General features: G+C 54.4%; 1 protein-coding gene and 1 non-coding gene across 2 annotated transcripts; one reads left to right on the plus strand and one right to left on the minus strand.

Annotated features, from left to right (window-relative positions):
- Positions 1–17,174: 17,174 nt before the first annotated feature.
- TRNAM-CAU lies at positions 17,175–17,247 on the plus strand. The gene has a single exon. It is a non-coding gene; the product is annotated as a tRNA-Met (tRNA).
- A 3,683-nt stretch (positions 17,248–20,930) lies between these two features.
- TLE7 (TLE family member 7) lies at positions 20,931–24,511 on the minus strand. The gene is made up of 9 exons (XM_036345368.1): positions 24,201–24,511; positions 24,033–24,055; positions 23,831–23,889; positions 23,143–23,355; positions 22,795–23,036; positions 22,260–22,401; positions 21,961–22,114; positions 21,349–21,422; positions 20,931–21,035 (listed from the first exon to the last, which is right to left on the minus strand). Exons 1-9 carry the CDS (start codon positions 24,509–24,511, stop codon positions 20,931–20,933), a joined length of 1,323 nt encoding a protein of 440 aa, XP_036201261.1.
- Positions 24,512–25,430: the final 919 nt, after the last annotated feature.

The following is a 25,430-nucleotide window of genomic DNA, read 5'->3' on the forward strand; positions in this document are numbered from 1 at the left end:
CGGCCGCCTGGGCCAAGCGTGGACATGTGGCCAGCGAGAGCCCCAGAATCTCGGGTTGAGGCCCAGGGCTCTCGGTGGGACAGGCGGTACTGAAGCTAGTTGGTGACACAGCCCCGAGGGTCAGAGGTGGCACATGGCAGTCCGAAACCAAGTCCGAAACCACGTGCCCAGGGTTGCGGGCTCAATCCCCAGTGAGGTGCGTGCAGGAGGCAGCCAATCCATGATTCTCTCTCATCATTGATGTTTCTCTCTCTCTCTCTCCGCCTCCCTTCCTCTCTGAGATCAATAAAAATACATTTTTTTAAAAAAAGAAAGAAAGCTCAAGGACCAGACAGGACCGGCTAGCGAAGGGCCCTGGGCCCACGGAGGGGTTGGAATTTCACTCCTTTTCTCCGGCTGCTTTGTGACGCCTCCTTCTCCTCCTTCAGTCTTGGCCCAACTGGCACCTTCTCAGTGAGGCCCGCGGCCCCTGCTCCCCTTTGCCCCCTCCCCCCAACGCCATAGCCCCTCCAGGCGTATCTTTCTCCACAGCACTATGACCCCAGGCCCCGTGTGCGTTCCGGCCACCTGCCCCCCCGCACCCCACCCCACCCCACGCCCAGCTAGAACTCCCTCAAGGGGGGTGCTCCCACCCTATCGCTCTGCCAACACCTGCTCAACCCACACTCCTGCTGATTGATGATTCTCTCTCTTCATTGATGTTTCGAACTCTCTCCCCCTCTACCTTCCTCTCTGAAGTCAAACCTCCTCCTCACCTAGGGCCCCTCAACTCCCCAGAGCAATGGCCCCGAAACATGTCTGAGCCCTAATCCCTGGACGTAGTAAACCCACTGTTACCCGGCAAAGCAGAACTAAGGCTTTGTTCCAAGCAGCTGGCCTTAGGGAGAGCGTCCTGGGCGATCCAGGTGGGCCTGAGCATCGGAGGGTCCCTGGGTGTGGAAGACAAAGGCAGGTCAGAGTGACGCGGGTGAGAGCCTCAGACAGCCTTCCAGATGGAGGCGGGAAGCACCTGGAAACCAGGCCAGGCAGGACCAGATTCCCCCGAAGAGCCTGCGACTCCTCGACTGCAGCCCATTGTGGACTTCTGACGCCCAGAGCTGCAGGAAAACGCATCCATGTTGTTTTAAGCCACCAAGTTTGTGGTCGTTGGTTACAGCAGCCACAGGAAGTAAACACACAGGCAGAAACATGGTCCTGCCACCCACCTTCCTGTCACAGCATGAAGTATGGTGAGAACACGTCTTCCTCCGTGTTCCTGTGAGGACGGAGGCGATCCGAGGGGCACACACACGTAGCACCGTGCCTGGCACACAGCACGGCCAAGGGGCAGCTGTGGGGGCACATTCACTGAGGCTGCTGCCTCTACCTCCAGCCGGGCATCCTGGGGCTGCCCAGGGCTCATAAGGACCCGGTTGGTTCCAAATCTGTGAAATCCTACACCCCTGCCACCCCTCAGAGAGGACGCCACCTGGTCCCCTGCCTCCTGCGTTGGGAACGTGAGCCCTCCAAACCTGGCCGACACCCCAAGGGAACAATTCTGTCTGCCCCAGCCTGGCGGCTCACCTGCACACACGGATCCCATGGCAGGGGCTGGGCGGATGCTCAAGAGATGGAGGTACTGGAAACGGCCCAGAAGCCTGGCTCAGGGGCTCGTTCCTCCTTACACCCGTCCTCTGCTTCATTCAGAGACCCCAGTCTGCTGGGAGAACTTGGCCAGACACCCCGCCTTGGGTCTCAAGTCCCCCATCTGTAGCATGGGAAGCTTGGAACGAATGGTGTGCAAGTACCTTCAACATCTTACCTCCTGACACTTCACGGAAGAGCATATATCAATAGCAAACACTTGTGTAAAAGGTGATGGACATCATTAACCATTAGGGAAGTGCAAAACCACAATGAGCCCAGCAGGCGTGGCTCAGTGGTTGAGCATCGACCTATGAATCAGGAGGTCACGGTTCGATTCCCAGTCAGGGCACGTGCTCAGGTGGCAGCTCGATCCTCCTTGTGGGGCGTGCAGGAGGCAGCTGATGAATGATTCCCTCTCATCACTGATGTTTCGAACTCTCTCCCTCAACCTTCCTCTCTGAAACCAATAAAAATATATATTTTTAAAAAACACAATGAGATGCCGCTGCACACCAATGAAAAACCAAAGATAATTTTGAAAAGTTTTATTTCCATTTACAAGAGGAGAGTCTACAACATTGGTGTGGGTTACAGGGAGCGGAAAAAGACGAGGCTTCCTCACAGAGCCGGAAAACCCAGCATTAAATCAACAGGAGCAAGAGTTTAAATACCCACAGGGAGCTCCTGCACCCCTTCCCGCACTCCCACCTAGTCCACTCTCGTTCCGCTGGATCTGGGGTTAGCGTCCGCTTTCACGAAGCCGGCTGCTTCTGGACAAAGACGAGCCCTGGACACCCTGGCTCGGTCCTTGGTCGAAGGGATAGTCTGAGAGCTGCTTAAGTCCTGGCAGCTCAGAGGCCTGCACCCAGAGTCCATCCTTTAAAGCAGCGGTTCTCAACCTGTGGGCCGTGACCCCTTTGGCGGTCGAACGACCCTTTCACAGGGTTCGCCTAAGACCATCAGATATTTACATTACGGTTCATAACAGTAGCAACATTACAGTTATGCAGTAGCAACGAAAATACTTTTATGGTTGGGGGTCACCACAACATGAGGAGCTGTATTAAAGGGTCGCGGCATTAGGAAGGTTGAGAACCGCTGCTCTAACCAATAATGTCAGCCTGGAGGACGGACGTTTCTCCATCAGGATCCAGTACAGAACTATTTCATGACTTTAATGGGTGTCTCCCCTGAGGGTAAACACATGTGGGCAGTGGGGACTGAAAACCCGCCAGGGACTCCTCGTAAAACGTACAATGTCTAAAATACGTTAACATTTCATCCATATAAGCTTAGCCTCAGGAAAGCTGAACATGTCTTCTGATCTGACAACTCTCCTCATGCAAATCTTACAATAGTAACTCATCACACAAACCCAATCGTTCCTGGCATCTCTCTTAATGAGGTGCAAAAACAAATGTCTGATTTTCCAGGGCTCCCCTGGGCAATCTCAAAGACCATCAGAGGTGTCAAAGACATCCTGAATGTTCCCTTCCATTTTTTTTCTGTATTTATTAAAATATTTGGGAAGGCAAAATCTAAAGAATTGTCAAAAGAGATCCAGACTCTTGATTAATATGTGAGCACAGGTGCCTGACAAACCCTGCTTACCTGTTTAATTAAGTGATACAATTTAAAGGGAAACAGACCCAAGAGTACTGAAGACCTATGGCCACCTACAAACTTACACACAAATGTTCACAGCAGCATAATTCAAAAGAGCCAAAACGCGGAGACAACCCAACCCTCATCCACTGGTAAACGGAGACTCAGAACGTGGTGGCACACAGTGTCGCTCACACTCGAGTTCGGTGGGGCCGACACCCAGCCCAGCGACAGCCCTCGCCGTGGGAACGGAGAACGGCGGTCACGCTCTCAGCTCTCCTTGCTGTTTTCCCTCAGCTAAACGCCGTGACTCCTGGTACTCAAAACCTCATGGAACCTGACAGGAGCCGTCCAGATGCTCGGGGCGAAGTGGCCCCAGGGGTCCTTAAAGGGGTCACCGTACCAGATGACACACAAAATGGAATTGTCAAATCCACCTTATCACTTCTCTACCATCTTGTAGGGGAACCACAGCAGATAAAGAAGCGACTCAATGCAATGTCCTCGACCATTCGGCCAGGGGTCACCCCTCTGGCTCCCGATCTCAGGGAAAGGAACAGCAGGGACATCATGTCCACAAAGGCACCCATCAGACCGCCACGGATCCCCACCCGACATCCACCACAAAGAAACCAAACCATGTCCCATCCAGCCACAAGGGCAAAGTCCGCCAAGAGGGCGAGGAAGACCACAACCACCCAGGAATCTGGACAAGTAACCCAGAAGAGCCCAAGTAGAACATCAACAACAACAAGGTTACGCCGAGACATCCTCTCAGATGCGGAAACTGTAGAAGTTGCTGAAACGGCAGCTTCAGAAGAATCTACATCACTAGGCCCAAAAACAATAGCACAGACAATGAGCCAGGTTCAAGGAATGCTCTCAGCCCAGAGCCTCGACCAAGCAATACGAGTTGTAATTTGCAATTTGCAGTCCACTTTGCTTCAATTGATCGAAGTGCTCAGGAAGCCTCCTGAGGCTACTACATCACTTCTTCAGGAGGTGTTACAGAGGGCGCGAAGCAACGAGAAGAAGCTCAAAGAGATGCAAGAAAGTATAGATGACATCAAAAGACTTATAAGTAGGTTAAACCTTTATTCGCATGTCTCGACTCACCCACCTCAAGGACACGTTGAGTTAACCCCTTGTCTTGAACCACAAGCAAACCCTCCTGCCCTACAGCCCCGAAAGAAGCAAGCTGCCGCATCCTCAAAACCTACTGACGTAGATTCACAAATAAATGCGTTCTTAAAGTCCTACTCTTGTTAGTGATTTAGAAAAAGAAAGAAACGCCGCAGACTGTTAGAACTTGCAGAACACGTCCCTGTGGGGCCGATGGCCCAAGCGTTCATTGCGCAGGTTGAGCTCATGGCCACCTTTGCTGAGATGATGCCGTATATGGTGATGAGGGCCTTCATCGAGGAAGGTCTGCCTCACGCTAGTCTACTTTCTGGAGTCGGCCATGAGCTTAAGCCATTTGGAGCCAGAACACAGCCTCCTGGAGGAACATGGCCCATCCGTGTTCCCTTTTCTAAAGGCTCTAAGACTGGAGGGGCAGGAACGCCTTGCTCCTGTGAGCTTCCCAAACCTGTGCCAGGTTGCAAACACAAGGAAGAGGAGCGAAGATACCTACGTTCCTTGGCCACAAGTCAACCACGGAGCAGCTCTCACACACGCCCGAGTACGAAGTAGACGCTGCCTTAGCAAAAACACCCAGCAGGATGAGGCTACGAGAGGCCAGAGATGCTGAAGGACTCAAGCTCGCATTTGGGGCGACTGAACAAGTATCAGTCTCCCTATGGCATCCAGTGAGGCCCCATCTTCTGCAGATATGATTAAACAGCTTCCTGCAGCTATCAGTCCTAATGGCAGTTGTACTTAATTTTTAACAAAGTGGTATATCCAAACAATGGAATATTATTCACCCATAAAATGCAATGAAGCACTGATCCATACTACAACATGGATGAGCCTCAAAGACATCATGCTAAGCAAAAAAAGCCCACAAAAGGCCACACATTGTATAATTCCATTTACATGAAATGTCCAGAATAGGCAACCATTGGTGCTGACAGCAGATTAACAGCTGCCAGGGGCTGCGGGTGGGGAGAGTAATGGGAGTGATTGCTAATGAGGATGGGGTTTCATTGGGGAAATGTTCTGGAATTAGGTAGAATTAGATAGTGCTGGTGGTTGCACAACCGATTAATGTCCTAAAACCCCCTGACCTAACTCTCTACAGAGGTAAATAATATCTTAATTCTCTTGTTAAAAAACCTGTGCAGGCTTGGCTCGTGCAATGACTAAAATAAGCAGATAAACATGGCTTGTTCATAAGTGAGGGGTTTTTGCTCAGTGTGTTTTAAAATAATCTATTCCAGGGCATGAAAAATTCAACATGAAGCAGCAAAGGGTTTTCTGGCAAGACACAGAATCTCAGTCCTCTAGACCCATCTTCCGTATTATAGGCAACGGCACGCATCAGTAAACCCAGGGGGCAAGCCCACAGAACCTGAGCAAACACAACACATTTCAAATATAAAACATGTTGGAGTTTCTTTCCAGAGGCAGGTGTATCAAATAATACAAACAGAATTCCTTTTCCAGACTGTGTCCCTCACAGCGCCCTTTCACATGGGGGACAAACGGACACCTTACTGAACGGCCGTCTGCAGAGGCAAAACTACTTTCATAATAATGCTAGCATGTTACTTACGTTCACATGCCATGTGTTCCTCATTGCTACCTTCAAATAAATCACTACCCGCTCCTCACCGTCTCTGCTTCGATGGCTAATGCGGTAGACAGCAATAGCTTTAACCCACATAAACAAAAGCTCTTTGGGGAATCTCGGTGAGTTTTCAGATTGTAGAGGAGGGAGATCACATGTGAAACACACGGTGTAGGCATGCCGTCCCTTCCAGGAGCATCCCCCCCCCTTCCCCTCCTGCCTCTTCCTCCCCCTCAGGCCTGCCTCTCCCAAACGCTAAGGAGCCCACAGGACTTGCCACCAGGGAGCCACGGGGCAGCGGCCGCTGGTGCTGGGCTCAGCCCCCGAATACGTCCCCAAGGCCCCCTTTCATCTGACTTCTTAGTGAGCCGAAGCCGCCAGCCTGGGCTCCCATCCCCGCCTCGTCTCTCTCCTGTCACTTCTTCTATCCTAGGCCCTTCCTTGTTTCACTGTCCCCAGCTTTAATAAATGTCCTCTAAAATTTTTTTTTAAACAGTGTAAAAAGGAACAGAATAAGAAATGATATAACACCCCCCACCCTGCGCCCTTTGCCAAAGCACCTCATCAGTCCAAAGAGCCGGTCCGCTTGTCCACTGACTCAAGAAGGAAAGCAGCAGCACAAAGCTAGTGAAACCGAAGGAACAGAAAACATATCATGCCGCTGCCGATGGCAGGCATTTATTCAACAAAGAAGGAGTGAACACGCTGGCGCCCATCAGCTTCCGCTTACGGAGATGGAGCAGTCATGGCTTGCAAAGGAAGGAAGAAAATAAAATTGAAGATGAAGATGGACATGAGAGGACCTGCGACCAGGCCAGTGCAGAGAAGCCTGACTCACTTCCTGGCTCTCCGCTCCCAGCAAATGGTACCCGCAGTTTAAGTGCAATAAGGCTGCAAAGAACACACCTGCTGAGCAGAGCAAGGTGCAGCGAGCCTGCGGAGGATCCGGTGCCATTCTTTCGTACGACATAGCAATAGAAGGCGGGGATGACAATCTGCCATGAACTGAGGCCTGAGCTTCAATGCACCCTCTGCACCAGAGGGTCCCACCCACCCCACCCCCAAGAGAAATACTTACAGGCTCCCCAACCCAGCGGCAGCCGGCAGTCGACCAGGACAGAGCTGACAGCACACAGAGACCCTCCCCGGGGCACCCAGCCTCAGGATCTTCCATGTCCATGAGCAGTGAGGAGTCGAGGGAGAGGGGGATTTGGCCTCGGGGAGCAGCTGCCGGGACAGGGAAGGCAGGCGGGTTGGGGAGATGCCATAGACTATGAAGAGACCACACGTTCACCGAGGGGCTTGTTCAGTTGCGGGGATGAGGGTGGGAGTGCTGGCCAGGTGGGAAGAATCGTACCCAACGGAGAAATAGGCAGAAAGAGACAGAAGGGGTTGGGGGGACTGTCTGTCATCCTTGCAAGTGGACACTTTTAAGGTGCATGAGTGGGAGTGCCTGGCGGGGGGCGGGGGGCGGGGGGGACCCAGCAGAGACGCAAAAAACCCAGACTGGACGGAAGGTCAGAGGCTGAGAAGCAGTTGAGCTCAGATCCCGCGGGTGTACACAAAGGGCACGCGCTCCCTCACGTTAAACCAGCGACAGGGACATCGCGATCCACAGACGCTGCCCAGGGCCCCGCCCCGACGGGCGGCTCGTCAAGGACAGCACGTCCCACTGCCACTCCGCTCCTCAGCTGTGACGTGTCTCACGTGGGACAGAGTTCGGAACTCGAACCCCAGGCGTCAGGCTGCACTCACCCTGGGGGTTATACAGAGAAGAAACTAGGCAGACCCAGCCCTGCCCCCGGCCCCGGCTGCTGCACGGGCACCATCACACATGCTCACCCCCCGGAGCCCCACACGGAAGGCCCGTCTCTCATCCCGCCCATCTCGTGGATTCCGATGGGCCCCTCCCTCTGCCCTCAGTCATATTCCAGGGACACTGGCTACTCTGGAACCGCCCCTCTTCAGGACCAACCAGGTAAATGACAGGAGGGCCCAGTGCTGAGAGAACACGGGGCCTCCTCCATTTCAAGGCACAAAACGGCACGCACGGAGGGTGTGAACGCACAGCTTGCAGGCCCCGGAGCAGCCCGCCCTCCCGCAACAGGGACAAACGCACCAGCCGGGGCAGAGCAGGGCCCACGGCCTGCGGGGAGCAGGAGGCGGGAGCGGGGCTGTCAGCCCTGGCCGCTCCCAACAGGACCCAGCATCTCACCATCCCCCCTTCAGAGGGACTGCGAACGTCTGTTAGAGCAGACATTGCAACTGGAAGGTCAAGGCTTAGGAAAAGCAGGGTTTCTGAGAGTTCGTGAAGAAAACCACGCCAAGCGAAGTCTCGGAGCGTCTCCTGATCACAACACAGACCTGGCCTCCGGAGCCCCCAGGAGTACTGCCAGCGCCCAGTTATCAGCCTGGCGGGGGGACTCCTCAGCTCGCCCCAAAGTGCTGAAGAAGGGGGGCTGCTACTCGGGACTCCCTTTCCAGGGCCACTCTTCTTGGCCGCTGGTTTCCTGAAAATCACTCACGTCCAGAGACACCCCTGAGAAGATGGGCTATTTCATCAAGGCCACGGCGGCTGGCAGGGGCGCTGAAGAGCCACAGCAAAAACAGAAAGGGCAAGCGAAACGGGCCCGGCGGCAGGGAGGCCCCGCGTTCCGGAGAAAGCGTGTTAGAGCAGAAGCGAACCCAGGCCACAGAGCTTCTCTCCGCTAGGAGAGCTGGTCCGGTCCGTGAGCACGCACCCGGCCCCCGGCCCCCGGCCCCCGGCCCCCGGCCCCGCGCAGGGCGCACCCCGCTCGCTGCGGCATCGCGGGAGCGACAAGTCAGAGAAAGCAGTTGAATGCCAGGGTAAGGAAAACACAGTCTGACGAGTCCGACCAAATACATCTTGTCCGCAGTGGTACCAACGAGGCGGCCGCATCCTCCTCTCCCGGACAGAGGCCCCGCTCTGCCATCGCAGGGGCAACGAGGAAGGCGTACAGCCTGTGCCCTATGGAGAAGGTCAAGAGGCACGTCGCACGCGCCTTGGCAGGGCCCCCAGCAGCGAGCAGGGCCCTGCAGCACAAATGAAGTCAGGAAGAAAAAGAGCCTTCCAATCCCAGGGGCGCCGCGCGTCCCTCCAGCGGGCAGGAGTTGGGACAATCAGAGGGGGAAGGCCGCCGGCCAGTGTGGCCCAGTTGGTTGGGCGTCGTCCTATGCACCGAAAGGTTGCCGGTTCGATCCCGGGTTGCGGCGCAGGCCTGCCTGGCGGGCTGGTGGGCACGCAGGAGCAGCCCATCGACGTCTCTCGCTCAGCGACGTTTCTCTCTCTCTCCCTCCCCTTCTCCCTCCGTCTCTCCCTTTCTCTCTCAAAAATCAATAGAAACATTTTTTTAAAAAGCAAGGCAAGGAAGGAGGGAATGCTCCCTGCATGCGGTCCGTGCTCACCTGGAAAATAAATGGCAAAACCGCGCGGGCCTCGATGCAGGCCGTGGGCCACGGGCGTGTGGGCGCACAGCCAGGCGGCCCCTCGGGAAGGAGGGAGAGCAGAAGCCGCTTGAGGACGTGAACACGAGCACAGAGAAAACCCGAGACCTGAAGAAAAAAATGAGAAAAACGAGGCCCTGTAAAATGTACATTGTGTTCTAAACAGGAGAGCCATGAGCACAGACGGGGGACCGCCCACGGGACACACATTTCGGGACAAACACACCGAGAAAGACTCTTGCAATAAACAGTGACCCGCAAAGCGGCTCCGGGAAGTCAACCGTCACAGGAGACATCCTGGAAGCCGCGCAGCGACCAGCCGGCGCCGGGGCCCAACCACTGGAAGAGGTGACATCTCGCTCCCAACAAGCCAACCCGTGGACGCGCCCTCTTGCTGCCGACCGAGCCCGGCCTGGCCAGGAAGGCCCAGCAGCGGTTCCCAGGGGTCGCCGCAGGCCTCCAGTGCAGTGCCTGCCTCCCAGTTGGTACAGCTGCCCCCCCCCCACACACAATACATGCAAAAAACCCTTCCCTTCTAAAGAGCTGGACGCCACAGGCCACCGGTCCTTTCCATGATTCCCATGGTCACACCAAGACGCCCAGCCCACGGGGGAGGCCACCACCCTGTCCGTCCACCTGATGGTTCCCCCAGGAACAAATTCCTCTTTTCCCAAGAGGGTCTACCAACAGCAGAGCTCGCAGACAGCCCCCTGCGGCCTGGGTTTGATAAAGATGCCGCCTACGGTGGCTCCACCACCAAGGAGCCAGTCTGTAAGTCCTCTGCCCTCCCGGAGGTCCACTCCAGGCTCATCTAAGGTCCCGCCTGTGCTTTGCTGAAACCCTTCACGTGTGCAGGTGCCCACGGGAGCGCCACCGTGTGTGTCACAGTGTCAAAGAGGAGCCAACTCGGTTCCTACAAAGGTGGCCGGGCCCTGGCCCACCCTGCCATCACCTGCCCCAGCAGTCCCGCCCCCCCTCCCCGGTTCCCCCACCAGCTGGCCCCACCTGTGGAGACTGGCCGTGCTAGCACTGCCCCCACGGTCTGTCTAGCAAAGAAGAAGATTCCACACTGTTCTGACCGCTGCACCGCAGTCCTGGGGCCATCTGCCCAGCCCGAGGAAATGCATGCTTGGAGGTGCCATCGGCAGTTAACTCCACACCTCATACCCCAGCTCCATGGCGACCACGCTCGTATGAGGAACGAGAATCTCCAGCACCGCACGTCGATGACCTGCACCATCGACTTGGTCGATGTCGTGCAGCCCTCACCATCCCAGCCCCACCGTTTAGGATCCCAGGACAACAGCTACAGCAAGAACCACCTCTTTGCTTTAAAATAACCAGCACCCCTCCCGGGGCGCACATGCCGCACCCAACTCTAACTGTCACGGCTCAGCCACAGTGTCCCCAGGTGCTACTTGGAACCCTGGCCACCGAGCTCCCAGGTCCTAGGACTGCCAGGGGGACTCCGACGGCACCTCCCAGAGCCCGACTTCACCCTGACTCTTATCCCCGGGGTCGTGGACGAGATCCCCAAACCCCGCAGAGCAGAGGCCAATTCAAGGCAAACACGGGGTGGGCACTGGTTCCCGCGGTCTGAGGCAGGGCGCACCCAGGGGCGCTCCCGCCTGGACCCACAGCCTTTCCAACGCTGGCTGCCCGGTTGCAGGCATGGCAGGGGCCGCGCTGGTGAACCCATGGCTGACGGGGCCCCGGGAGCCAGCAGCTCCGTGAGCGTCCGGATGAACCTTCATCACTCGTGAGCAGCGACACCTCTGCCCGCTTGGAATTACTGGGAAGATGTCAGAGGAGGAGTAAAGGGGGAAGCAAGAGGAGAGCCAGCCCTGTGCCCCATTCATCTGTGGAGGACAACCAATCACTGAACAAGAGACAAAGGCCCTCATCACACCCAGGACGCCCCAGCAGGGGGCGCCACGAGCGGGTGCTTCTCATCTCCTAACGTCGGGCCCTCCGGTGCGTCCCCATCAGCCTCCCGCTGGCCCTTCCCGATTCTGAGGTTTACGGTTAAAAGAAAAAAACGTGTTCGCCACAGAAGATGACCTCGGGGCCTTCTTCCCCACAGAACTGCCGGCTTAATTTTAATGGTAGCCCAGGTTTTCATTCATGGTAAAGGAACTCACAATTGAGATTGCAATGAAAACTGAGTCCCGGTCAGGTACCGCTGCCCCGCAAACTCGGGGACCAGTGATGTCAGAGAAACAGGGCTGCAGGCCAGCAACTTAGAAACGCCTGTGGCAGGATCTCACAGGACCCGCCAGACCGCGCCTGGAAGTAGGCAAGTAGGCAGAGACCAACAGAACAGTAATCTTGCCCGGCCGGCGTGGCTCCGTGGTTGAGCGGCGACCTATGAACCAGGAGGTCACGGTTCGATTCCCGGTCAGGGCACATGCCCGGGTTGCGGGCTCGATCCCCAGTAGGGGGCGTGCAGGAGGCAGCCAATCAATGATTCTCCTCACTGATGCTTCTCTCTCTCCCCCTTACCCTTCCTCTCTGAAATCAATCAAAAATAATTTTTAAATAGAGTGAAAAAAAAAGAAAGTAATCATGCTAAACGTCAGCACAGCCAGCAGCCACTTCCCGAGGGCTCGCTGCACAGGGGACATCGCCAAGCAGTGATTCTCAACCGGAGGCGAGTCTGTCCCCTTCTCCGCTCCCCAGGGACATGTGGCAATGTCTGGAGATATTTTTCACTGTCACAACCCGGAGAGCCAGAGATGCTGCTAATCATCCTACAATACATAGACAGCCCCCCAGGACAAAGCATTATCTGTCCCCAAATGTCAATAGCGCTAAAGCTGAGAAAGGCATTTGAAAGCCCCACCCCTCTAAGTCAGTCTGTAGACTTCCCCTGGGGGAAGTATTTACACACATACGCAGGCACAAAGCTTTGCAGTTTGGGGCATTAATTCCTGAACACCCCCCCCACACACACACACCGGGCGCCCAGGGATATGGAGGTCAGGGGCTCCTTTTAGAGTCTATCCTTGTAAAGAAAAGGAGCCCCTCTCAAAAGAACCTTTGGCGCATGTGACCTTATTCAAACCTCACAGCCACACAGGCAGGTTGGGACTGTTAGGATCACCGTGGAACAGAGGAGCCGGGTGCAGGTAACTTTCCAGGTGACACAGCAGGCTGGGCAGCTGCCGGAGGGCGCCCCAGTTCCAGCCGGAGGGCACCCCAGTTCCAGCCAGGCTTTCCATCGGGTCACACTCTCCTCCTCCCGCCCCTCGCCGTTCTGGGAGATGGCGTCAGCAGACCAGCCCCATCCCCGTCTCACCAGGGCAGACGTGCGGACGTGGACACCTGACGTGAAGCAGAGGCCACTCCCTTCGTGGGGCCCACATTTTCGGGGAGAGGGACCCTGCCCTGACCCTCCCTCTCTGGTGGCCTCGGGGCTCCCGGCTCTAGGCGGGAAGCCTCGCAGTCTCCATCAGCTCCTCTTCATCTCCAACCACGCTCACCTGCGGGCATGCCCAGCCCCACCTGTAGCTGCTTCATGGGGTGAGCATGTCAGCACCGAGGCCCTGCACCTGTGCACCCAGCCTGCCCACGCGGGGGCCGCCGGCCCTGCTCTGCGCTCCTCGCAAGCCAGCAGCCAACCGATGTCTGGAAATGAATGAGGAACGGCGAGTCCTCCATGACGCCTCTCCCCGACTGCCTCAGTCTCTCTGCTTTTGTTTCCTTGCAAGAGGCCGCTTGTGGGCCAGGCAGGGACTGATGCCTGGGCTCGGACATCCATGCCCCTCGGGGCTCGTCCTCCGTCCTCACTTCCTGGCAGCCCTTCAGCCTGATCGCAGGGTTCCTGCTGGAACCACCCAGCACGTGCGGCACCTTCGCGTCCCTGGAGGCCTGTGACGATCAAGAAGCTGCGTTCAAGCCAAGCATGTTCAGAGGCACGTTCCTCTTAGTTTGCGAACACACACACACACACAAATCTAAAAAGTAAGTCACCTTTCAAAACCCTTCATCTCAGCCTCCAAGGCCTTCTGACGGCCCCCTAGACTCTCTGAGTCAACAAGAGACCATTTACATTCCTATGGCTCCCACTATGGGCTTTGGAGTAAGACACTGGGAACTGCAACACAGACGGGCCAAGGCCCGGATGATACCCTGAGTGCCCACCCCGTTCTGCTAGCTCTGATGGAGGGAGGGATCCAGGCGCCTCCTCAGCTCCTCCAGGCCTCCCTCCTCTCAGGGATCCTTCCTGTCCCCAGACCAACCGGGAATTTCTCAACGCATTCTGGCTGCCCCCGGGGCTCTGGGACAGAGGCCATTGTTTAAGGCAGGGGTCCTCAAACTTTCTAAACAGGGGGCCAGTTCACTGTCCCTCAGACCGTTGGAGGGCCGGACTATAGTTTTAAAAAAAAACTATGAACAAATTCCTATGCACACTGCACATATCTTATTTTGAAGTAAAAAAACAAAACGGGAACAAATACAACATTTGTATTTGCATGTGGCCCGCGGTCCGCAGTTTGAGGACCCCTGGCTTAAGGAATTCTCTGCAGCGTCAGAGCAAGGGAGGAGCCCCCTCCTGGCAGAGTGGGTCCTGGGGCAGCGGGCAGCCCTTCACCCTGGGCAGCAGCATCATTTTCTTTTTCTGATCCGCTTGCGGTTGAATGTGCAGGAACAAGATGGCCACCAGGGGGCAGCAGAAAGCGAAAGCTTTAACGGAAAACCCCTAATTTGTCTAAATTCTCTGCCCACTCCGTAGCACAGTGGTCCCCAACCTTGGCTGCGCATTAGATTCACTCGAGGAGCTTCAAACAGCACTGACGCCAGGTCCTCAGCTCCCATCCATTAACTAAACCGGCCTGGGGTGCAACCTGGCACCACACTTCTCTCTCCAGAGAAGCAACCTCTGAGGCCACCCTACTCTTCAGCGAGGGTGGAGGACCACGGGGCTAGACCTTGTGACTCCAAGTAGGGGTCCCCGAACCTCCAGCGCCTCCAGCACCTCCAGCACCCGGAGCTTGTTGGAAATGCAAACTCTCAGGGCCCGTCCAAACCTACTGAATCAGAATCTGTATTTTAACAACCTCTCCAGGAATCCAGGCAGATTCGAGTTTGCGGAACGATGGTCCTAGTGACCAGAAGGGCCCCTGGGGAGTTTCCAGTCCAAGGCGGTATCTACGGTTTAGGGGTGCAGAGGTCGAAGCCCAGAGGGCAGAACCCATTTGCTCAAGGCACTGGGTGGGCTGGCACAGACCCCAGACCTCAAGACCCCCATCCCAGCCCACAGCCCCTGCTCTCCCAGCCCAGAGCTGGGCCTGGGCCCCAAGTGGCAAGCAATGGAGGCAGGAATTTGGGGGGGGTTTGGGAACTTGCCCAGAGCTCTCGGGATGTGGACTGTGGGAGGGAGGGGGTGGTGTCCCAGAAATGGCTACGACACCCTCCCTGACTCAAGGTGCTTCCGTCCAAGGGCCATTTAATACTCGAGGTCCAGATGAGACCAGGAATTTACCTTGTTACATCACGGAGTGGGGATGGAACACAAACCCATAGGCTACCCTGAGAACTGTCTGGGGTAACACGCTTCATACCTGGCATCTAGCTGGTGCTCAACATCATGACGATTCCATTCTACTCGAAACCTGCTCCTCCCAGGGCCCCGGCAGCCGGCACGCTTCGGTATCTTCTGCAGCCCCTCGAGTTGCCCCCTCCATCTCTTTGCGCCCCCTAATGAATGGTAGCATTTGTTGAGTACCGTACATATATTGAAGCAGTTTATATGAGCTCATCTACTCCCACAATACTGCTTTAAGACAGGTTCTCCCCATACCCCGATTTAAAGGTGAAGAAACTCAAGCCCTCGCTGGTTTGGCTCAGTGGATAGAGCCTCGGCCTGTGGACTGAAGGGTCCAGTGTTCAATTCCAGTCAAGGGCACATGCCCAGGTTGTGGGCTCGATTCCCGGTAGGGGGCGTGCAGGAGGCAGCCGTTCAATGATTCTCTCTCATCATTGATGCTTCTATCTCTCTCCCTCTCCCTTCCTCTCTGAAATCAATAAAAATAAATAAATAAAGGTGAGGAAACTCAAGAACAGAGCCCCTCAAGCCACACGTTCCCCCTCGATAACTCCTCCTCTGGTCGCTGTGGGACCAAGCTCTAGTCTTTGCTTTGAGCCGTCACCCTCTCCTCTGACTGACAGGCCCACATTTCCAAAGGCCAGTGGGACTTACCCACATGGATGCCTTTCCCTGATACCCAGCCAACCCGAGCGCCCAGCCCCTTCCTCTAGCTTGAGCCTCGGGAGCTCACCCTGTCCGTCTATCTATTACAGCAGAGCGCATTCTGTGCAGACGGCCAGCTCAGCATGGCCGCCGGCCTCCTGCCCTGACTGTGGGGTTCTGGCAAGCAGGAATCTGTCCTGGGGGGCAGGTGGGGGTGGGGTGGGGGGGGGGCTCTCCCAGACCCAAGCAGCACAGTGAATGTAGGACTCACCCAGCTCTCGGCCCAGTTTCCGCTCCCAGCAATCCCATTCCGCGCCCAGTACTATTGCCAACTGATCCTCTAAGCGCTGACCCTTCCCCTGGACCATCCTCTCCAGCAGCCTTCCATCACCAGCACCTCCCACTCCCCACCCCCCCACCCCCCCAACGGTCCTCTCTGCTCCGAACTGCCTCCAACTGCCTCGGATCTCTCACTTCCCCCGCATTCCAACAGACCAACTGCTCATCCGGCCTTGATATTTTGGGGGAGGATTGGGCAGTACTTTTGTAGACTGTCCCTCCATGTGGACTTATCTACTATTTCCTGGTGAGTAAATCCAGATAATGCAGCGGAAGCAAGAATAACACAAAAGTGGTGATCTGTCCTCAGCACACCCTATTGACAGGTATCATTACTGCTGGTTTCAACTTTGGCGACTTGGAAAAGATGATGTCTGGCAGGTCTCTCCATCGAAGAATTACAATTTTTCCCCTTGGCGATTCTTGCCTGTCATTATTATGCCAGGCGGCTCCCCCGCTTCTCAATATGTAGATACATATGCTCTATACATAATATCCACGGACATGTGTATGTTTACATAACCAATTATTTCCATCAGGATGGACTCATGGATACTTACTTTATTCTATGAGTTATAATCCATTACTATCAATATTTCTTTGTTTATTTATTTGTTTGCCAAAAGGACCCCAGACCTGGCCTTTGGGAGCACCTTGGAGTTAGCCCGTGTCCTGACAGCCCCCATCATCTCTGAACACTCCTAGCTTCCTGGGAGTTTCACACCCCAAACTCCTCTGTCCCTCTCTCCTCCTCATCCCGCCCCTCCCAGGCCCACGGGCTCCCCGGGGCCCTACTCACCTTGCTCAGGGGCGCCCCCTGACGCCCACCGCGCCCGCTGTCGCCCCGACCGCCTCCGTCTACCCGACACCCGCCGTTGGTCACCTCGCGCCCACGACCTCCGCTGGCACCGGCCCCTCCGACGCGTGTCCCCGCCCTCGCGCTCGCGCCCCCGCCCCCTCCCCCTGCCCGGCCTCGCGCTCGCCCGCCCGCTTCTCCGGCCCATCCTTCCGAACCCCAGGGACCCCGGCGCGCGGCGGCTCCGGCCCGGTCCGCAGGGGAACTCCGGGCGGGGGCACATCCCTCCTTCCCCACGTGCGCCTCGAACAGCACCAGGCGTCCGCGAGGCCGGGGAGACTGACGCCCGGAGGCGGCGAGGCCGGGAAAGGGGCTGCAGACCTTTCTCTTTAGCAGCAAAGAAGGCGCCCTCGCCGGCAGCCCTCTTGGCGCAGTGGGCAGCGCGTCAGTCTCATAATCTGAAGGTCCTGAGTTCGAGCCTCAGAGAGGGCAGAGGCGTTTTGCTGTGGCGGCGCCCGGCACACACGTGATTCCACCTCCCAGGAAGGGTGAAGCCACAGCCGCAGGAGTGAGCGTGCTCCCCGCTCCCGGCAACACAGGTAAGAGAACACGGTGTTGGCGCCGCTGCGGGGAAATGGACACATCGCGGCCCGGAGGTTCCATCCCTTTTGCGACGTCTGCGCAAATCAACCGCCTGGGCCACTGATCCCTTTCCCTCCAGCCCCTTTGCTGGGAGCAAGGCCGTGCCCCGGGTTCTTGTCTCCGGACTGTGTCCTCGCTCCCTCCAGCTCCGCTTTCAACAGGCGGGAGCCTCGGGCAGCCAGTGCGGGCCCCCCACGTGGCCCGAGAGCGAGGTGGGGCGGGGCTTCGCTGACCCGGAATGACCAAGCTCTAACCAGTTTTAGCTGAATTCTTCAATTCAGGTGTTTGTTCTTAGTAAGATTATACTTGAGCCAAATTGACAACATATGCCAGGGAGCTAGATCTGAATGTTCCCTGAACCTTTTCAGTTTTCGATTATTCAGTTTTACAGTAGCTTCCGATTATGTTGTGATCTAGTCTCTATTAGTTATTTCTTCATTTCAAAAATAGGAACATTTCTAGTTTTCATTTCATTATTCATTTCTGTCTTAATTGCATTGTGGTCATGAAATCTATTCTGTAAGAGTTAAATCCTCTGAAACTTATGACAGTTTATGGTCAAGTTTTATAAATGCTTTGTGTATGTGAAAAATATATACTCTAGTGATTGTATGAATTATTCTGAGTTTACTCATTATGTTATTCAACTCTTCTATATTCTTATTATTTTGTCTGTTTAAACTACTGGTTACTGAGAGAGAGATTTGTCTATTTTTGTCATTTTTTCTTTATAAATATGAAACTATTAATAAATGCATAAAACATAATGAAATTTTTGTATCTTCCTGTTGGATTTATGAAGTGTTCACCTTTATCTCAGATATTGCTCTTTGTTTTAGAGCACATGTAATCTAAAATTAATATATCAGCTTGCTTGGATTTAGCGTGCACACAAAATATCTCATTTCATCCTTTTTGTATCCTTATGTTTTAATACATTTTAAACACATACATCTGAGAATTTTGAAAATCCAGTCATATATAAACACATTAATAGTAATATTTACTCTACTTACATTCACTATAATTGCTCATATATTTGGATTTAAACCTCGATGGACATTACAAATTTTGGAGTCTATTTGTTCCTATAGCCCAGTAGGATAGATCTACTATTGGCTTCTACCCTCTGTATCATTTTTACATGGATGCTAATTATAATATTTAGAGCAGTGGTTCTCAACCTGTGGGTCGTGACCCCTTTGGCGGTCGAACAACCCTTTCACAGGGGTCACCTAAGACCATCCTGCACATCAGATATTTACATTACGATTCATAACAGTAGGAACATTACAGTTATGAAGAAGCAACGAAAATAATTTTATGGTTGGGTCACAACATGAGGAACTGTATTTAAAGGGCCAGAAGGTTGAGAACCACTGATTTAGAGGCACACTGGCAACAGCAGGGTAGGCAAACTATAGCCAGCAAATCAATCTGGCCACTGCTTGTTTTTATACATAAAGTTTTATTGGAACACAGTCACACACATTCATTTATGTATTGTCTATGGCTGCTTTCACGCTACAGCAGAGGAGTTGAGATTTGGGGCAAAGCCTAAAATATTTATTACCTGGCCCTTTAAGTTTGTTATTTCCAGGGCTACAGTAACAAATAGACTCCAAAATTTCTAACAGCTCTAATATAAGTTTATTTCTCGTCCACGTAACAATCCAAAGTGCACAGCTTTTCTCCATATTTGATTTGTGGAAACAGGATGCTTCCACCTCATGGCTCTACAACCCTCTAGGGCAGTGGTTCTCAACCTTCCTAATGCCGCGACCCTTTAATACAGTTCCTCATGTTGTGGTGACCCCCAACCATAAAATTATTTTCATTGCTATTTCATAACTGTAATTTCGCTACTGTTATGAATTGTAATGTAAATATCTGATATGCAGGATGTATTTTCATTGTTACAAATTGAACATAGTTAAAGCATAGTGATTAATCACAAAAACAATATGTAATTATATGTGTTTTCTGATGGTCTTGGGTGACCCCTGTGAAACGGTAGTTTGACCCCCAAAGGGGTCGCGACCCACAGGTTGAGAACCGCTGCTCTAGGGCTTCCATGCCATTCGCCTTGGGTTGGTAGAAGAGAACAGAGAACCTGGAGGGGACACCCCTACTCCTTTAGCCTTGGCCCAGAAATGGGACCCATTCTTCTCTCATCATTAGTCTGCAAGAATTAGGTACCCAAAAACATCTTAATGCAAAGATGGCACATTTGATCCATGGCTTTGCAGTCTCCTCCCAGTGACAACTCTAAGCTACAAACTTGAGTGGGCAGCTATCTCTCAGCCATGCCAACAACAAGCAACGAGGTGGCAGGATGGGAGAGGAATAGAAAGCAGGCCTAGCTGGCTTGTTTTGGGGAGCTGGGGCTTTTTCAACTTGGGGAAGGCCAGAAAAATTACATCACCACATCCTCAAACATGAGGAAGCTGACACAAAACTGTAGCTTTTGATTGGCACCAAATGCCGGAATTAGGATCAGGACTTGCAAAGACTCAGATAAAATGAGGTATTGTGAATCAGGAAGCTAAAAGGAGAGCCTTTCTCGGGATATGGTTAGACCAGCTCATGGAGTCTCAGCCTTGGCCAGGTGGCTCAGTAGGTTGGAGCACCATCCCGTACACTTAAACGTTACTGGTTCGATTCCCAATCAGGGCCCATATGGGAGGTAACCGATCAATATTTCTCTCACATCACTCTCTCCCTTTTTCTTTATCCTCAGGTGAGGATTAACAAAAGAGTTGAGCATTGTTAATCTACCAACTCCAATATATAACTTGAAAATTTGTACATATACATACATTTCTTATTAAGCCTTCTTAAATTCCAAGAATTCCCTGCATGCACCCCCTCCCCCCCCCAAAAAAAAAGTTACAAACAAAACTAAGTCCTGCTCTAGCGGGTTTGGCTCAGTGGATAGAGCATTGGCCTGTGGACCCAAGGGTCCCGGGTTTAATTCCAGTCAAGGGCATGTACCTGGTTGCAAGCTCCTCCCTGGTCCCAGCCCTGGTCAGGGCTTGTGCAGGAGGCAACCAATCAATGCGTTTCTCTCACATCAATGTTTTTCTGTCTTTCCATCTCTCTTCCATTCTCTCTAAAATCAGTCAAAAAAATCCTTGGGTGAGGATTTAAAAAATATAAAGAAAGAAAAGAAAATTTCTAAAAAAACCTAAGTCCTTCCCTACCCTGGATTTGCTGACTGGGGGCATAAGGAATCCACCACAATGAAACGTATCCAGGCCATTCTGGTTTTTGCTTTTCTATTTTATTAGTTATAAAGGCAAGTTTCCCCACCAAAACCCAGCCATCGGTGGTAAAGAAATAACAAAGTGAAAAATCCCTAAGCTGTACACTAAAAACCTGGGAGTGCAGGCTAGGAGAGGGGAACAGACAGGTGACCTGCCATCGAGGAGAAGGTGGAGGCAGGAAGCGTTGGAAGCTGGTCGGCGCCCAAGGTCACCTCTCAGCACGCTGCTTTCTCTGGATCTTCACCAGCAGGACCCGACACCCAACCTTCAATACAAGAGCTTGTAAACCGTGGCACAGTTTCTGGAGCCTGTGACCAGATACTGGTTGTCGGAGGACACGTCGCAACACAGGACTTCTGTAGACTCCTCCTCCTAGGGGAAAAGAGGCGCCAAAAAAGGTCCTCTATGCAGGGGCCAGGCTTGGGCCAGAGATGAAGGTTTCATTTAGGGCTCTTTCAAGGCTCAGCGTAGACCTGAGGCTCAGTTTAGAGGCAGGGCCAGGTCTCGGGGCTCACGGTGGAGCCCCTGAGTTTACAGGGCCTCAAGTCCTCATCCCCCCGCATCTATTAAATGGCCCTGGGTGCCATCTCAGAGGTCCTCTCCAACACTGCCTCTGGAGCCTGACCCACTGGGATCTAGGACTACAGCTCCTAGTACGGGGTTTTCACACCCCTCCTTCCAGTACCTGAAACAACCTTTGTAGATAAGGTGCAGATAAGCAGTAGATTGACTCATCCATTGTGGTCACAAAATAGCTCCCTGCAAAGGAAAAACAGATGGAGGGCCAGATGCTGCATCCTAGTCCCGCTGTTCCCGCCGGACTAGGGAAGAGGTTTCTCTGCCTCAGTTTCCCCAAATATAAAAATCAGAGACACAACACGAACCATTCCCTCATCTGCCCCCACCCGCCAATCCCACAGAGGATCACGATGAGCATCGCTGAACAGGACAGCAGCTGGGGCTTCGTGCCTCTTCCATCTGCCCGTGTCTTCAGGCTGCCATTCTGCAGGGGAAGCAACCCTTTCTGACAGAGCCAGGAAGGAAAGGGGCGAGGAGAGAGAGAAGACAGGAAAGGTAGCCGGGCTATCAGAGGGAGAAACACTGGTGGGGTTGGGAGTGGAGGGTGATGCAGGGGTGAGAGCAGTGGAGAGCAGACACCTGGATCTCTGTTTGGCCAGTGTTGGGGCTGGAGAGGGAGGAACTAAGAGTCTGAAATAGTCTGGGCCCAGACTTTAAAGTGAGTAGACACCCCAGAGTGTCCAGGACACCCCGAGGTGTTGCCCGGCTTCTCACGCACCAGAGGCGGCAAACTTGAGGTTGTGGTGGTGGACGTATTTATGTATGACGGCCTTAAACGCCTCCTTCCGGTGCGTGTGCAGGATGATGACGTCACTGGTCCGCAGGCCCACTAGCAGCCACTCCTCGCTGGGGTCGTGGGCAATGCTGAGGATCTGTGGGGAAGGAGGTGGAGTCAGGGCTCCGAGCTGCCAGCTCCATCCTTTGTGCCCACCTCCAAGCTCAGGTCCCGCTCCTGCAGGCACCCACAGCTCCCAGGCCCTGGGGGCCGCACTCGGCCAGCTGGGCCCGGCCAGGCACCTCATGGTGGAGGTTGTACTGCTGCAGCTTCTGGCAGCTCCTCAGGTCCCAGGAATACAGGCTGGTGTCTTCGCCTCCGGTCCAGAACTTATTGCCCGTGATATCCACACATCGGGACCCATATTCAGGGACTTGGTGCTTCCTGGTGGGAAATAACTCAGAGGTTTGTGTTTGGTTGGGACCCCCAGGAGTTTTGGGCCCAGGAAGGCCCTAACAGTGGTTCTCAACCTTCTGGCCCTTTAAATACGTTCCTCATGTTGTGACCCAACCATAAAATTATTTTCGTTGCTACTTCCTAACTGTAATGTTGCTACTGTTATGAATCGTAATGTAAATATCTGATATGCAGGATGGTCTTAGGCGACCCCTGTGAAAGGGTCATTTGACTGCCAAAGGCGTCGCGACCCACAGGTTGAGAACCGCTGCCCTAGAAGGACCCCAGATATATTCTCCACACTCACTCACTTAGTCCTGCCGCACAGAGGGGAGAGTGAGGTCCAGAAAGGACACATGCCTTCCCGCTCCCAGGGCATACCTGATCAAGATTTGGTTCTGCAGATCCCAAATCTCAATGAATCCTTTGAAACAAGCCAAGCAGATCTGGGCATTGGAGGAGATGGCCAGAGAGTAGCATATGGGGCCTGCGGAGGCCAGCTGTGCCCTGATGCGGGGTGTGGGTGCCAGATCCCAAAGCGTCAGGGTCCGGGACACCCCCCCGGTGATCAGGCTCTGCTCGTCGGGGAACAGCTTGCAGCTGAGGACACAGTTATGACGGTCCTGTAGGGACGGTCACACGCTCACATCACCTCTGCAAAGCGCAGGCTGCGAGGCTCCTGACGGAATCGCGTCTGGGTGCCCTGAGCCCTCGTAGCACAGCCCTCACCTGGAAGTTCAGCTGGGCCTGTGGGGCCTTGTTCCAGGTGTGCAGGGCACTCTCGTCCCACACCCTGATGTAGCCGTGGCCACACGTGTACACGTGGTGAGTCGAGCTGCTGATGGCAATGGCAGAGACTTTCTTGCCGTGGCAGAGTCTGCCCACCTTCCAGGACTTGCGTGGGATCCTCTGCCTGACCACCACTTCGTCTGCCACGGGAGGCTGGGAGAGGAGAGGGTGGTGGCCTTGAACGGCCATCGCCCTGGGTCCCCCTCATCCGTGGGGACTGCCTGCCCCTGTCCTCTGACTACATTCCTAGCCATTCACCCAACAGCTCCCCTCTCACCCCCAGGCAGGATCGTGTCTCAGCTGGGGACCCCAGCCCCCTGACATCTTCTGCACTAGCCCAGGTCAGGCCCAGGCCGCCTCCGCGATAAGCAGGGCCACGTTTCTGAGGCCATTCCGAGCGCCAGCAGCGAGGGCAGAGCCTGGCTCAGAGCCGCCACGGGTGCAGCTCTGGAAGTGGCTGTGAGCGGAGGCCCTGAATACTGGTGGCGGGAGAAGGGGGAGCCACAGGACCCCGCCACCTATGGGAGAGCGAGCGAGTGTGGACACTGCACACCCTCACCTTCTTGTTTGGGGGGAACAGGGAAGAGAAAGATCCCAAGTTTTTGTTTTTAAAAAACAAGACACTTACAATTGCTCTGAGGAAGGACCAGACTTCGTCACTGGGAGGAGGCGAAGAACAAGGCAGGCCTGCAGGGAAGTATCGATGCCCACGGCTCACGGAGAGGGCAGCGGGCAGCCTGCTCTCCTGACGCTAGGGCCTCTCTCCCAGGCCCCATCTGAGCACCTTGAGCTGCCACCCTCCCTGCCCACACTGTCCCGGTGGCACTCACCAAACTCGAATCCTAGTAAGCTGCTGGGACAAAGGGAGAGGGGGAGGGGGAGACAGAGCATGAAATGGAGGGCTCCCTGCTAGGAAGCCCCGTGCCGCCCCCCCCCCCCCCCGTCAGTTCCTGCCCCCCCTACCCCCACCCCCACCCCCATCCCCAGGGGAGACCTACCTGGAGGCAAACTCTGCTTCTTCTCTCGACCGCCCCTCAGAGAACCAGCTGGCCTGGAGCTCGGACCTGTCGAGGGCCTGGAGGGCCCACTGCTGCGGGGTCACAGTGCTCATCTCCTGATACACCGGGCCCTGCTGCGCCGGGGAGCCTGGGGACCACTGCGGGGTGCCACACACCCCATCCAGCTGGGGCTGTGCTTGATGCCTGTGCTGAGAGGAAAGGCCAGAGCCCTCTGGCTCATACCTCCTCGGCTCTGATCCCTCATAAATTCTGAGAATACTGAATGCGGTCTCTTCCTTCTTTGCACTCATGTCCTTAGACCGAGGAACTGCCTGAGGCACCTGGTGTAGCTTAAGTGATGGGCCCTCAGACAGAGGCTGGGCTCCCAATCCGTCCTTACCCCCTGCAGCAAGAGAGAACGGATACAGGCACGCTGTTTGGGGTCTATTCAGAAGGGTCAGAGAACACCTCTCATGTGAGAGGATTCAGAAGATCAGTCGCTAACTTTTTATACAAAATGTTGGCAGCTGCCCTGCCTGGCTTGGCTCAGTGGATAGAGGTCAGCCTGCAGAGGATTGAAGGGTCCCAGGTTCGATTCCGGCCAAGGGCACATGCCTGGGTTGCAGGCTTGATCCCCAGTGGGGGGGCGTGCAGGAGGCAGCCAATCAATGATTCTCTCTCATCATTGATGTTTCTATCTCTCTCTCCTCCCTTCCTCTCTGAAATCAATAAAATATATATATAAAAAAATGTCGGCAGCACTGGTGACAAGTTTCATAGAGACATTTTGAGATGTTACCAGGTATCGTGTTTTTCCTTCTAGACACACACACTGCATTTCCAGTCCCATAAAATCAATCCACCCTTTAATCTGACAAATGAAGGCTCACCCCCAGTGTAAATAAAACGTAAGGCAACAGGAAACTCCACTCACATCACAGGGCCTCTTGCCACCTGGAGGGGACAGCGGGGCGGGGTGTGTGTGTGGGGGGGGGGACTCTGAAGAAGTCACGCGAACATGATGTTCCGTTTGGATGGGACCAGGCTGCGGAGCAAGGAGGAGGGTGTCTGCGGGTGGTAATCTCTCCTCCCCTACGGGAGAACTCTGAGAACTGAATGGAATCATGCCTGTAGACGCTGCAGAATTATGTAAAGCCAGTGACAAACATGCAATAAACGGCAGAGGTTGCGTTTATTTGTGGACTGTGCCAGGGACCACAGCGGGGAAGA

This window comes from Myotis myotis, unplaced genomic scaffold (assembly GCF_014108235.1).
Source record: "Myotis myotis isolate mMyoMyo1 unplaced genomic scaffold, mMyoMyo1.p scaffold_m19_p_19, whole genome shotgun sequence".
NCBI classification, from domain to species: domain Eukaryota; kingdom Metazoa; phylum Chordata; class Mammalia; order Chiroptera; family Vespertilionidae; genus Myotis; species Myotis myotis.

What these genes read in the sequence shown, in the direction of transcription:
- TLE7 (XM_036345368.1), bottom strand. Translation starts at nt 24,511, where the DNA reads ATGAGTGCAAAGAAGGAAGAGACCGCATTCAGTATTCTCAGAATTTAT. An exon ending in AGGCCCAGCTGAACTTCCAG is followed by an intron (nt 23,037 to 23,142) that starts GTGAGGGCTGTG and finishes CCGTCCCTACAG; the next exon opens with GACCGTCATAACTGTGTCCT. An exon ending in ATCTACAAAGGTTGTTTCAG is followed by an intron (nt 21,036 to 21,348) that starts GTACTGGAAGGA and finishes CTTTTCCCCTAG; the next exon opens with GAGGAGGAGTCTACAGAAGT.